This window comes from Poecilia reticulata, linkage group LG18, assembly GCF_000633615.1.
Source record: "Poecilia reticulata strain Guanapo linkage group LG18, Guppy_female_1.0+MT, whole genome shotgun sequence".
Lineage (NCBI taxonomy): Eukaryota > Metazoa > Chordata > Actinopteri > Cyprinodontiformes > Poeciliidae > Poecilia > Poecilia reticulata.
The window spans coordinates 19,870,905-19,885,082 of NC_024348.1; the positions used below are offsets into that span (position 1 = coordinate 19,870,905).

General features: G+C 39.7%; 3 protein-coding genes and 1 long non-coding RNA gene across 10 annotated transcripts in view; 1 reads left to right on the forward strand and 3 right to left on the reverse strand.

Annotated features, from left to right (window-relative positions):
• The window catches only part of LOC103480846 (uncharacterized), an 8,032-nt gene extending 7,021 nt beyond the window's left edge, over positions 1-1,011 (reverse strand). The window contains exon 1 of the long non-coding RNA XR_536188.2: positions 922-1,011. This is a non-coding gene — a long non-coding RNA (uncharacterized LOC103480846). The remainder of the gene's footprint in view (positions 1-921) is intronic.
• Positions 1-4,132, forward strand: part of LOC103480847 (uncharacterized) — an 11,644-nt gene extending 7,512 nt beyond the window's left edge. The window contains exons 1-3 of one of the 3 annotated variants that reach the window (XM_008436039.2): positions 7-964; positions 3,063-3,205; positions 3,832-4,132. In XM_008436039.2, the coding sequence (XP_008434261.1) occupies positions 565-964; positions 3,063-3,205; positions 3,832-4,110 (822 nt within the window). In that variant the 5' untranslated portion in view covers positions 7-564 and the 3' untranslated portion in view covers positions 4,111-4,132. Of the gene's footprint in view, positions 1-6; positions 965-1,097; positions 1,188-3,062; positions 3,206-3,831 lie in introns of those variants that run through there. The other 2 variants (XM_008436042.2, XM_008436041.2) reach the window with 2 other exon arrangements.
• A 159-nt stretch (positions 4,133-4,291) lies between these two features.
• LOC103480845 (cyclin-dependent kinase-like 5) lies at positions 4,292-10,861 on the reverse strand. 3 transcript variants are annotated; one of them, XM_008436037.2, is made up of 11 exons: positions 10,700-10,861; positions 9,655-9,832; positions 9,179-9,373; positions 8,792-8,976; positions 8,596-8,726; positions 8,384-8,523; positions 8,158-8,246; positions 6,189-8,060; positions 5,432-5,519; positions 5,250-5,346; positions 4,292-4,712 (listed from the first exon to the last, which is right to left on the reverse strand). In XM_008436037.2, the coding sequence occupies exons 2-11, from the start codon at positions 9,820-9,822 to the stop codon at positions 4,588-4,590; spliced, it is 3,090 nt and encodes a 1,029-aa protein (XP_008434259.1). In that variant the 5' UTR covers positions 9,823-9,832; positions 10,700-10,861; the 3' UTR covers positions 4,292-4,587. The 3 variants fall into 3 exon arrangements, with proteins under 3 accessions (XP_008434259.1, XP_017166076.1, XP_008434260.1); XM_017310587.1 differs by having other exon boundaries at positions 4,566-4,712; positions 10,712-10,861; XM_008436038.2 differs by having other exon boundaries at positions 4,566-4,712; positions 8,596-8,708.
• A 781-nt stretch (positions 10,862-11,642) lies between these two features.
• The window catches only part of txk (TXK tyrosine kinase), a 15,105-nt gene continuing 12,569 nt past the window's right edge, over positions 11,643-14,178 (reverse strand). For 2 of the 3 annotated variants that reach the window (XM_008436035.2, XM_008436034.2), the window contains exons 13-16: positions 13,458-13,522; positions 13,120-13,238; positions 12,893-13,050; positions 11,643-12,041 (exon numbers count right to left, since the gene is read on the reverse strand). In XM_008436035.2, coding sequence (XP_008434257.1) covers positions 11,970-12,041; positions 12,893-13,050; positions 13,120-13,238; positions 13,458-13,522 — 414 coding nt within the window. In that variant the 3' untranslated portion in view covers positions 11,643-11,969. The other variant, XM_008436036.2, reaches the window with a different exon arrangement.

Sequence of the window (14,178 nt, forward strand, 5' to 3'; positions counted from 1 at the left end):
GTTTATATTGGGACCGTACAGGTTAACCAAAATAAAGTTTTGCTTCATCAGTGAGGTGTGGATTATTATGAATCTCCCAACAGGATCAGTATTAACTTTTTTTATACAGATAGGCAAAGATTTATGAATYCAAAATCGTCACCCCCCCTAGCATGTGGAGAAAATTAGCCTGAAAATACTTGACCTGGCCATCTTTTTCTTAGTCTTGTAATTTCATTTGTGTTTCTTGAATAAAAAACACTTTTGCCTGGTTTTGTTTAAGTCTATTCATTACTTTCTTGAGTTGGATCCATTTTCTAAGACCTCTTACATTCCAGGAGATCTCATCAATGATGGCCTCGGGACTCATTCGCTCCATATCTTTAGTTTTTTTGTCTTGCATTTTGCACCTTGAGAACACTAAACATTTACAAACATAAAAAACTTTCTTGAGATTCCCCACCAGTGGACATCTCCGACTCCACTTCCCCTCTATTCTGTGCCTTGGTTATGCTACTGATGCTAGAGAAACAGCAGGAGCAGAGAAAACGTCCACTTAGTCAACTCGCACCACCATTTTAAACTATGAACCCCGATGATGCTATTAAGAAATTACGCCCCACCGCTGTGATAGGGAAACTTAGTCGAGATGTTCATTATCCAGAAACACCGATCAAATTTAGTGTTAATCATTATCAAACCTTGCTAACGCCATTTAGCGTGTTAGTGTGGTTACCCGCCAGTTTGTCCTATTTTCCGTATAAATTCCTCCATCGGAGTGTGAAAGAGGAAACGATTCCCACGGTGGAAGATCCTCATCTTTGCTGGGAATATAAGTCCAAAGTTTATATTCAGCTAACGGTTTCACTGTTGTTTCGGTTGCTTTACCACCTCCGCGGACAGATCAGGGAAGAACGTCACATGGCAGCTATTGAACATCACCTTTCCTTTCAGACGGGCTGCTGTCATCWCTCATCTTGTCTTGGTAGTTTAGGGATGTTATGATGATCACTCGTGGCGGGGCGCCTTCAGCGCTCTGCCCCTTTAGCCTGTGAGCCCGTTCGATAACGGGGGGAGATGGAAATGCATCCCGCCCCAGATCCTCCATCAGCCACTTCTGGAGAAAAGTTGCGATGTCCCCTTGTTATTATATTGATTAATTAATTAATTCGAAATAACCACAGAAAAAACTTCAATGCTTCAAAACAGTAGGTTTTATTCTATTTGTTTTAATAATTTAGAGGTAAGCTAGCATTAGCTGCTAACGGTTGATGTTGGGAGTGTAGTTTAGCCTTTTGCAGTCCTTTAGGCCCAGTCCTTCTAACATAACAGTCTTTACTGCTCTGACCCAAACAGCATCTGCTGTAGCTTTAGTTTAGCTAGCTAGCTCTGCAACATGAGAAGTTGTCCCATTAGTGTGTAAATGGAACGATGCTAATGAAGGCTAGCTGCATCTGTATTCTGACTGGCTTCTTGTGAACAGCAACACTGTTCCCAGCGGCGCGGGGTGAGGGYTAATAATTAGCCTTATTTATGGAGCTGGTGAGCTGCAGTTAGCGCTCCCTTCATTAGTATGGCTGTGGTGTGGCGCTAACGTTAGGTAGCCTCATTGGTATGGCTGCTGAGCGCTGGCAGTGAATCTCAACTGACTGGCTCAACGCCCAGCCACACACACACGCACACACACACTCATCCACTGCATTGCGCTGAATGAAAGAGTAGTGATGGATTGCTGTATGACCATGTAGCCCTCAGGTTTTAAGGCGTTTTACATCCAGAAAGTTTGTCTTTTAGCTTGAATTCATGTTTTTTTTTTTTTTTTAAATAATAACATATATGAAGAGACCCACTCTAGACATGTCCTCCTTCTGCTCTGTGTTTACTGTTGCTCCAACCGTTAACGTCTGGCGTTATAACGTCTCGAATGTGACGCAACGGCGGAGCAACCGTTGCTCCGCCCATAGAAAAAACAAACAGGACGACTGTTGCCATAGTAACTTGCTGACGGCATATGTGCTGTTTCTTCTTTCTGATGAAAATTWAAGTTATAATCATGGAAACTATCCATCCATCCATCCATTTTCTTGCACCCTTTTTCCCTCAGTGGGGTCGGGAGGGGTGCCGGTGCCCATCTCCAGCCAACGTTTCGGGCGATGGGCAGGGTCACCCTGGACAGGTCGCCAGTCTGTCGCAGGGCAACACAGAGACACACAGGACACACAACCATGAACACACACACTCACACCTAGGGGCAATTTGGTGAGGCCAATTAACAGTCATGTTTTTGGACTGTGGGAGGAAACCAGAGTACCCGGAGAAAACCCACGCACGCACAGGGAGAACATGCAAACTCCATACAGAAAGACCCCAGGCCGGGAATCGAACCCAGAACCTTCTTGCAAGGCAACAGCTCTACCAACTGCGCCACTGTGCAGCTCATGGAAACTAAACCTTTCAAATTTGATCAATTAGCTCAACAACATGAAATATTTTTATTTCTTCTGTTCATTATGTGTATAGTTGTTGTGAAGAGTTAAAACTATATATATATATATATATATATATATATTTTTTTTTTTTAGATCTTAGTACCCCCACGAATTTAAAACTACTTTCACCCCTGCATGCATGTATGCATGCGCATACATACATACAATGTATCCAATATATATTATTCAGTATTAATCATTATTTATTTGTGTCTGTATAGTTATATAAATATGTATTGATATTACTAAATCATTTATTAAATAAATTCTGAACGGCTGTGTGCTTTGTAATATGCTCATCATACATCAATATCAGAATATTCCATTCCTATTCTTTTGTTATAGCCACTAAGCATGTTTAAATATGCTGAACTATGTATTAAGAACATACTTAAATAATGCGATTGTTTATAAATGTAGCTTTCATAGATGATTGAATATGGTTTCCAGTAACATAAAAGGTGTGAATGGATCTGAATAGTCTGCAGCAGACGAGTCGAAGAGTTTAAAACTAAAGAAGAAACTGAAGTTTCAGGCAGTTGATCCATGCTGTCCGCTGCAGAAACCAACATTCCTCTGATTTCTCTTCCACAGTTGAGTCTTATCCGTCTTTGTTGGGATTTGAGATTCCAGAGATTGACGGTTCACCTGTTGATGAGACCTGCAAGATTTTTGACACGGGATCCAACGTCAGTCCAACAACAACCAAAGCAACAACCAGCCCTGCCACCGCAAAGGTAAGGAGACGGACGATGGAAACCAAACGTTGCTGAGCCTTGTTTGGTATCAAAGTATTCTAATATCAAAGTTTCACACTATTTAAATTGAGATTTAGAAGCTGAACAAATATTTTCCGAGGTGTAATTCGTTGTAGGGTTAGCACAAACAGACAGATACAGAATAGTGTATCTGTGTTTGTTTTGGCTGCCATATTGGATCCCATAGATAATCATTGATTACTATGTGGTAATATAGTAATAATATATAGTCAGGTTAACCATGAACACATTTTCAATGCCAACAAAATTAAAATCAGACGTTCGTAATCTATGGTTTCAAGATGGCTGCTGTGGAATGGAAGACGGCCATTTTTACTACAACATCCTACCTACAATTAATACTTTATAATAAAGTATTAAACTATACAATACTGCTGTTTGTTTCAATTTAAATTACCATTTTGCTTTTCGCTTAGATATGACCACAAAACTGGATCACGAGTTTGATAAACTATAACCACTCTGCCCAAACCTCATAAGACTGATCGCTTCTGAAATACATACACAGAAACAGATGTAATAATCTAGTATTTGTGTTAAATCATTGTTAGAGGAGTAAACATTTTATTTGTAAAACTTCACAGCAGGTCATCACAACCCAAAAGCCCGTGGTCCGATCGTCGGCAAGGAAGCCGGTAACCAAGGCGCCGATCAGGAAACAACCAGCTGCTGGAGGACCAATCAGAAACCACAACACCAACCAAGCCCTCAGACTCCTCCACCAGCTGCTGGCCAATGGCAGAGGGCGTTCGGCTGGCTCCCAGCCAATGAGGAGCCTGAATGTGATGTCGAGCAGTGAGGAGTCAGCGCCAGCCTGGAGGCTGAGGGCCATTACGTCAGAAGATTCAAGTGATGAGTCGTAGGATTAAACCAGGAGTATGTTTATTTCTTAAGTAACTTAAGACTGATGCTAAGTACAGAAACCAGTGGGAAAGTTGTCAGTGGACCCACCTGTTGTAATTAGTTTGTTTTATGGGTTGGATTTCTTAAAGTTTACACAAGTTTCAGTCTTTATACCTGTGACCAACAAAACACACCCAAACATGGTTTTACAGCTTATTTATTGCTGATTTGTTTGGGGAAAAAGTTGCATTAGTTGTATTACAGTTCCCTGTGTTGTGTTTTATCACGAAAATACCAAAAATAAATAACTCATTATCAGTTTTCAATAATCAAAGGTTGTTAGAGGACATAACTATAAATGTGTTCTCATACTCAAAGTTTAACATTTTAGGAATTTATAGTCAGTATTGGAAGTATAGTTCAGCAGTGTTTACGTCACCATGATTAAATAATAAAAAAAAATTAAAATCAGTATAGTTTGGGAGGGGGAACTCCTTTTACTCCATCTGTTTTGGTGTATTTGTGCTGAAGTTTTGTCCATATTGTCCTTCCGATGGTGGACTGGGTGAGACTGGAGTCTTTTCTGTCCTCTGCTCCTTGGTAGCACCTTTGCTCTGTTTAGCTGAGAAGACATGAAACATTTTATTTCGCTTCTGGCAAGGTTTGATGTACAGCTGGAGATGTGAATTAATCACTTTATAAGACAATAATAAAAGTTTTATTTTATTAAACTGAAATTATATGCGGTTTCTAATAGTTTTCCTCTAATGCTTTGTTTCCACTGAGCGATTCATTAAATTATTTTGTGTTTCGAGTTTTATGTTTTTGTTGTGTGTTTCACTATGTTTAGTTTTCACAAAGCTTCAGCTACCTGAACAATGTGATTGCTGAACATCCCCATGATGTTTCTACTTCCATTTAATTGATGGAACAGATGAACATGTCACCTCCAGGGACAAGGAAATCCATCCACTTAACTCAAGTGTTTTGTGTATTAATGTATCAGAAGCTTACAATTGCTTGAATGTAGGTGTTTGTAAACTCATGTCCTTAAAGAAAGTAACTTCAAAAATATGTAATAACAACTAACCTAAAATAGAAAAGGAAAATTGTCAGATTTAGTGTCAGACAGAAAGAGTTTGCAAAAATGTGTCCATACCTTCTTTTCCACTGAGCTCCGGCAACACTGCGGTTCTTACATCTGGGAAATGGACAATGTTTTTAGACCTTTCACTTACAAAACTCTTTTCTGGTGCCTAGAGAGACAGAAACAGTTGATATAAGTTATTAGAAATATCCTACTTGGCTGTAAGCTAGAAAGACACCAGTTCAAACTACAACCTGCAAGGTGAAGGACCTTGTGGCCTGGTTCAGTCCAAACTGTTGGTCCTGTCGACTATGACCATAACATATTGGTTTAACTAAATTCCTACAACATACAAAAGGAACAGCAAGTCATGTATAACACTTATCCAACTGTTCAACAAGACTCTCATTGGATTGTGCGCGATTTAAGAATCTTAAAAAAAACATTCTCTCAACTTTGCTAATGCTAGCTTTGGGGGAAGTTTGGCTAGAAATATTAACTTTACATTGATAAAACCAAAAAATTCAAGTTACAAAAACACAAAATAATCAATATACCAATACAGTATATCAAAAACAGTCGGACTGACCTAGCCGTCCAGTTAGGCGACATTTAAAAAGACATCCAAGTTTGATTTTGTCCAACCGGCTAAGTCAGATTAATGTTTTCAACTACTGGACAAACATTTCAGGAGTTCTTGAGACAGGAACTGCATACTCAACCCTCCCACTAAGACAATGGCTCCTCCAGCCTCTGCGTGACAGATGTCATGATTAGACAGTGGGGAAGCAGGAGGAGGATGTCCCGTTAGACCGTCAGTTCCCGAAACTATACACAAAAACCCTCTCAAGCTCCTATACACCATACTAGACTGCGCACAAGCTTTTCGGACAACACAAAAGGCTTTTCTTAAGACCATTGAAGGGTTGGATGGTGAAACAAATCAAGCTTATATCTGTGAATTATTCTTAGCTGGGTCAAAATTTCAAAGGCAAGTACACTGAGAACTACCAAAGACTGTTGGTCCCGGTATGCAAACGTCCCCCCTGAAGGTGATCGCTGGCAGCGGACCTGTTGGCACCGGAGACAAAGATGGAAGGGTTAAGGGTCTTGGAAGATGGAGGGAGATAAAGAAGATTGGTAGCAGGTGCTGGAGGAGGAGAAGGTGTACATGATCGGGCTACACTGTGATTAAATTCATCAGTGTCTGCAGAGTCCCTTTCATGAAGGATAAGACTTCTCGTCAAAGCTTTGTGATCCACAGACATGACTGAAGTCAAATCAGAGGACATATTTGTGTTGTTTCCTTCTAGCTTGTTGCTTTTCTTCCTTCCATCTGGAGTAAATGCAATTCTTTGATTCTTGGGGTTCACCGAGAACCTTGTGTGATCACCAAACATTTGAGACATTGTTTGGTTCTGATTATGGTGGAAAATGTTCAAGGACTTGGCATCAAATTTGAACTCCTGATTGCTATTGTTCCTTTTGTCAATAGGTGACCTTTCAGGAAGCATAAAGGTTTTATTCATTAAGGCATTAGCTGTTGAACTGATGGACACAGAAATGGCTGAATCCTCTTGGTTCTCTTGCCCTGACACTGCCAGAGCTTTTTCCACTGGTAAGTTTTCATTTGGCACAAGGGTTGATGTAACTTTTTCTTCTGCTGCAATCATGTTGCTTTGCCAACTAGAAAAATAATGCTCTGATGAATCAGGTTCTTCATCTGAAACATGGGCCAACCAAATATGTTTAGTTTGAGTTTCTGTCATTGGATTCAGCTTCAAGAATCTGTGATACTTCCTAACATCCTGGTCATCAGTGGGTTCCTTGTCTTTTGAAGGAGTCTTTGTTTTTGAAAGTGAGATTCCTCGAGGTAGGGCAGACAGGTTGTGGGCAGTGCTGGTTTCTGTAACAGGCATAAATGACTGTTTGGAAAGATCTGCAACACCCCTTGAAGGACTGAATGAGGTGTTATGAGTGTGTTGACCACTAGTTGAGATAGTTTGGGATTTCCTGAAGCTTTTTTGTTTGGCTTTTGGACATTCAGGGGAGTCGTGCTTTGCATTGGTTTCCAATACCTCAATCTGAAACTTTGATGCCAAACTTGTCTTTCCTGACTTTGTGACATCAACCATTGTTGGGGTAGTAAAGTCATTGAAGGACGGTAGAGGATATGTAGGCGTTACACTTGTCTCCAATTCCAAAACAGTTTTTGGAGATAAATTTAAACTTCGACCATCAGTGATGGAAATTTTAGATAATTTACAAACTTTTAAGCTAAGGCTGCTTGAGTTCCTCACAAACTCTTCGCTTGTCTCAGATTTAGATGACTCCCCAATGAGTTTCATGGTTTTCTCTTTGTCTGGGTCACTGTAGTCCATGTCTTTGGCCTTCTGAATGTAGTCTTTGCTTGAGTCTAGAGACACTTCAGGTTCATTTTTATTTTTTGTTGCTACTGAGCTTTTCTTCTTTAAGCTTACAGCTTTCTTGGTGACATTTGATGAGTCAGAGAGACAGATTTTAGTTGACTTTAAAATCTCAAACTCCTTTAACTCTGAACCAGGTGTTTTTTCTGGTTTAATTGAAAACTGCTCTGTGWGATARATGTCCTTGTTGCCAAATGTTTTCGGTTGTTTGGTCATAAAAGATTCATTTGTGGTATGAATAGATTTAGACAGCTTGGACGGTTGTTTTCCCTTTGTTTTCTCTGTCTTATCCTTGTTTACTTTCTCTTCAGTTTCTTCTGATTGTTTCTTGTCTTTGTTTTTGCAGTTTTTATCATCCCCTTTATCTTTTTCTGGTAGTGTCGTTTTGGGTATTTTGGGAAGTGTAGAGTTTCCTCTGTGGTCTTTTTGAATTTTAGTGTTCAGCTCATCTAAAAATCTGTGCAGACACAAAGAAAGATGCAGAAGTTTTTGACTATATAGAAGATAAATTCAAGCATTTGAGACTTATTTCACAAAGCAAAAGTAAAGTATACCTGATGTTGAAAGAGTCTTGAGTAAAGAGAAGATGCTCTAGCAGGTCTGAACACTGAGCTCGTGTTTTTGGGTCCCTCTCTAGACATTTCTGAGCAACAAATGAAAGTACAAATTATGTAAATGATTTGGTCACTTAATACCAAAACAGAACTTTTACTTAATACTTCATTGATTTGAACTGTTGGATTGTCTTTGGCGTTAACTGATAACCAAACTGTGCAATACCTGTGCCAGATCAAGGGCAGTTGGTGGAACTTTGGGGAAGCGTTGTTGCAGTGGGACAATTTGTGAACATTCAGGTAGTTTAACTCCAGAAAAGACAGGATTTCTGTAAAATAACTCCTGGTGATGAGCCGTCAAGTTACCTGGAGCCACGGAGAATTTATTAATCAAAGAATATGAATCAATATCCTGATGAGGCTACTGTAAGAGCTTACCAAAACACCTGACAATGTGGTATATCTGGTCAAGGTCGGAGTCTCCGGGAAACAGAGGATGTGCGGTCAGCATCTCTATTAACACACAACCCAGCGCCCAAACATCTATCGGTCTACACATACAAACACACCTACCAGTTATTGTTTGGTATTCAGAACTTCCCACAGGAAACTAGAGCAGTGCAAAAATACCTACTTTCCATACTTGATGTCCCCTACGAGCAGTTCGGGAGCTCTGTACCAACGAGTGGCCACGTAGTCGGTATACACAACACCTTCAGAGGGCGATGCAACGGTTCGGGCAAAGCCAAAATCACACAGTTTGACCACACCCTCTTGAGAGACGAGGATATTCTCGGGTTTGATGTCACGATGGACGACCTAATGAGGGTAAGTTATTCCAAACACAGGATCACATATTTCCATGACACATTTATTGGAAAAATAATTGAATTTGTGACTATAAAGCTGTGAGTCTTAATGAGAAACACTAGCCTGGACCTCTGAACTTGTGGACTACCTATAATGATCCTCGATGCCATTTTTGCTCATGTTAAAAAGAAGCTTTGAAAGTATTGCTTACATCTTGCTGATGACAAAAGTTGACAGCTCTAAGGATCTGGAATAAGTACTGCCGACAGGTGTTAAAGTCCAGCCCGCTTGAGCACTGCTGCAGTTCATCCAGAAGCGTCCGGTCCACGAACTCAAACACCAGATACCAGCGACGACGGCGCTTCCACACCTCCAGGAGGTTCACCAGATTGTCGTGACGCAGTTGCTGTAAGGTTCAAAAGAGAGCAGAAAATGTAGATGGATGTAGTTTTTGTCTTTTACTATAATTAACACTTTGACCATCATGGTTTCCAGTCAAAGGTTTTTAACGGGTCAGGCGTTCACAGCATTATGACCAACTCAAAGCAACAGGTTAGTTTGTGAGAATTTGAGCTTGTTTGTCTTGTGGTTAGCCGATTATCTCAGTGTTTCAGCAGCACTCAGGTTTCAGGCTCAGTTATTCATTGACCGATTGGCTGAACGGTTGATGGGATGATTGGCAGGTACCCTGAGCAGCTTGATTTCCCTGAGGGCGATTTTCTTCACCGTCTCATCATCATCCAAGTCCATGAATTTCTTGATAGCAACGAGGCAACCGGAGTGTCGATGACGGCACTTGAGCACGGTGCCGTAACTGCCCTCCCCGACCGGACCCAGAGACTCGTAACGCTCCATCAGTTTTGTCCTGAAAGGACAGGACAAAGCTTTCAAGTTATTTGTATCAAATTAAATTAAAAAAAGCAAACTTTTATTACACATACTGAATGTCAGCACCATGCTTTACTCTTATTTTAGTATATCCTCCTTAAAAGCTCCCCTTTTATCTTTTTATGGTTTAATTTAGTCTTGATCACAAACTCTGAAGACTTTGAGAATCATTCTGCTTTTTCACTCATCTTTACTTATTAATATAATTACTTTATTAATATAACTGCATTCCGATGAATGTTTTTGTTTGTTTGCTACTTAATACTGACCTATGAATAATTGAACCACAACGTCTTCTAAACTAAAGACTCTAGAGCTTTAGTCTGGACTGGTAATAAAAAGCCAAATGTCAATTTGAATCTTTCAGCCCTTTCTTAGTCACAGCCAATTCATATTCAATGTTTTTCAACTTCCATTTCAATAAAATCTAAGACACTAATATGGACCAGGTTAATAATAAAAATATCAGAAATTAAGAAAATACAACACTTTTGATTGGAAATAATGGTGAACATTAATGCAGATTCATTATTATGTACATCATTATTACATTTGATTTATGAACTAATTCTGGAAAATAAATTACACTGAAATTACACCAATAAAAAAAGACAAAGTAAAGTCTTTACTTTTGAATATCTTGTATCAAATGACCATCACAAAAAATTATCCCGGACAATAACTCTTTTATGCCTTTTTTCTTCTTCTTTATAACATTTGAAAACTGATTTTTAGACAACAGAGCTACAAAATAAGACACAATAAGTGACTACGTGTCCTAAAACCACACGATGAAGGTTCTATGGACTAAAACAGGAAAAAAAAACAACAAAAACAAGCTCACCACGTCCCCGACCTCAGCGGTTGATCTCAGTTTGTCGCTTTTATCTGCTCCATCAACGTTAAACACCTGAGTATCCGTGTCTTCGGTGTGTGTGGGAACGTGTCAGAGTCACCTGAGTACACGGCCACGCAGCGGCGAGTGTTTCAACCGACGCGTTGCCACGGCAACACTCCCCTCCCGCCCCGCGGCGGTGACGTAGTTTCGAGAAAGAAAGAAAGAAGAAAAACGGCTGTTCCTCCTGGTGGCGGTCCGCCGCCATTAAAAGTGTGAAAATGTGAAATAAACTGATTAATTAAACAACTTTTACCTTCATTTTAACATTTGCAGCAACTATATTTGTTATTCGTCACATGTAATAGCATGAAAACATAAGAAACACCAAATTCTGACCCAATTTTGCGGCTTTGAAACGGTAACGGTCAGTTTGATTTAGCCTTTTAGCGAATCCCTTTGCCTTTCGCGATAACATTTTTCATAGTGAAGAAAAAATGTATTTTAATAAAAGGTTCAACTAATGTTCCAAGTTGGAAAAGTGCATTTTTATAGCTCTTGGAGGGTCTTTTTAGTCCCGAAAATGTCAAATGAATACTGTCTATCCACCCCTTTCTTCATCTGCTAAAACTAATTTTAGACATTTTTTTAATCTATATATCCAGCAGATGGCAATGCTGGACAGAAATAATCCCAATTTCTGAGTTCTGTCACACAACCCTGCTGCTAGATGGAACAGTAGATTGATTAGAGTTAAATAAGACTGAACTAGTCTAGAAACCTTCATTTTGTCTCCTTATCGACTTCTTCAAAGCTTGGTGTTAAGATTTGTTTACAATCCTCAAAAATTCAAATAGACACCAACAACTGGGCATCGTTGCACCCTCTGAAATATACACTTCAATTCACTCTGCAAAGCTCTGCAACTAAAAAAATGGAGAAAGTCACAGCATAAATACTTAAAGTGACATTTATTCACTCATTCATGCTTCATCAACAGTCATACACGGTTTTGCTGCTAGTTTGTGTTTTACAGTCTGTACATTAATATAAACAGAAGCTTCATATGTATAAAACCAACTTCACATTAGAATCAGCTTAAAATTTACAATTTCTTGCTGGTCTTATTGCATATTTCAAAATAAATAAATGATTTAAAGCACCGGCATAGGTAAGTTTAATTTATACAATCTACATACAACATTAAAACATGTTTTATTTGTACGTATGAGTTTAAAAACAGCTTGATATTCAGAGGTAAAAGAATAGCATCTTTGTGTTAGTCTGGATTTTCTGCCAGTTTTCTGATTTCCTCCAGGAGTTCAGAAAACGCCGGCCGACCCAAAGGTTTCTGTAAGACCAAGAAAAATGAGGAGAAAAGATGTTAGTAAAAATGTCTGATTGATTTGTTAAGGATGTGGGACTAATATGTTAAATCAGCAACAGATTTTATCAACGAAAAGGCCAATTTCCAAATATTAATATTAACATGTATTTGTCTAATTAACACCCTGGATGTTTGGTTGTTGTGTACAGGGCCGGCACAAACCTTTCTGGGGCCCAAAGCAGATTTTTTTGTGGGGGCCACCATACCAACATGTCAACACCAGATACTTTAGCATTTCTAAGCTACGTTTTGTGCCTATTATCAGCATAATTTGTAATTAGTTTTCATCATACCAGTGTTGTGATGGCTGTTAATTTTAACCCTACAGGAGTAGCTAACTGCAAAAAAATTATTAGCATTTTTAAATGCAGAGTAGAATTTAAGTGTGTGATATTATTTTAACTGTTTGAAAGTAACATCGGCTGATAAATACTAAATTTACAGTTAACAAATTGACAAGTTAGCTTGTATTTTCCCAACAACAGCAGCAGGAATCAACAGGAAGATATCAATTATTATTTGTGTAACAACTATGAAAACAATGTAGAAACTGTTTTTTAATGTGTAATAGCGTTTATTAAATATATATGTTGTTTTTAATCATGCTAGCTTGGTGTTCTTTGGTCCCCTGGTGGTCGTTTAACTCGCTTTGGGCCCGCGCTGGTTCGTGCCATTTGTTTGAATATTCTTAGAAAAAGTAAAAAAAACAACAATGGATGACAGAGCTGCTTCTCTTGGTCCACTGGAGGTAAATTTTTGCTTCAATTTTTGTTTTCTGAGCCATTTTTCTCGGTGAGGACGAAGCGGGTCGGTACCTCGTGCCAGCAGCGGTACATGATGGCGTACAGCGGCTGGGAAGCGCGGTGCGGCCGGTACAGCCGGATCCCTCTGGTGATGTCGTTCACCACCTCCAAGTTGGAGCGGCTCTCAAACGGCGTTCGACCCTCGGAGAAGATCTCCCACATCACCACGCCTGCACACAAACACGTCAGTGACCTCTGACCCCTGGCGTCAGAGCAACACATTGGTTAAGGCCTCCTACCGAAGGACCAGACGTCCGACTTGCTGCTGTATTTGCTGTAGTGCAGAACCTCCGGAGGAGACCACTTCACTGGGAACTTGGCGCCGCTGGAGCTGGTGTACTGGTTGTCCAGAACGTACCTGCAGTCGGTTTAAAAGAAACAGAGAGGAAACGAATAACTGAGCTAATCTAAGCGTTTATATGTTCCTATGACAGCGTGTTAGAGCCATGCTAAGAAAAAACWAAAAAATGTTGATGTTGTTATGGCAGCACGTGTTGCTCWTTTAAATTAATACATACATTTTTATCATTACTAATGATYTTTTAATTGTTTATAAGGGTGGAAGTGTTGGCCGTACCTGGTCATGCCAAAGTCGCTGACCTTCACCACGTTGTTCTCGTTAATCAGACAGTTTCTGGCTGCCTGAATAAAACAGAATAAACACTTGAAGGACAGAATTTAAACCAATATTCAGGACGTTTTGAAATATTTATGAAATATTTCTGTTCATAATCTGCTTTCAATAAAGTGAGTATTGACATTTTCAAGTTTATGTTGCTGGATGTAACTAATAATCTAACATGCAATTTTACCTAGTTACTTTTGAAATAAAGCRATCAGTAAAGTAACTAAATTAGTAATCGGTGGTTTGACTACTTTTTCATTGTAGCTGTGAAAACACTGATGACGACATAAAGCTTGAGTTATGCTGGAAGCATCCYTGAGGTCAAAGTAGGTTTTTCTAGCCACCTGCCTCGTCCACATGGCATCCGGCAAATTTCCCTCCGTGTTTTTTACTTCAAAACGTTACATTTGCTCAAGAGGACTCTACACTGCCCCCTAGAGCCTAACAGAATGAATTCTACGGTGGGGATTGGCTTGAACGCTCCAATGCTGAAGCCAGCGACTAGCTTTAGCGTCCTTGTGCTTAAGATAGCAACTAGCTTGAGGGTCCCTGTGCTAAAGCTAGCGACTAGCTTTAGCGTCCCTGTGCTACAGCTAGTGACTAGCTTTAGTGTCCTTACGCTAGAGCTAGCAACGAGCTTGAGCGATCCTGTTCTTTAGCTAGCGACTAGCTT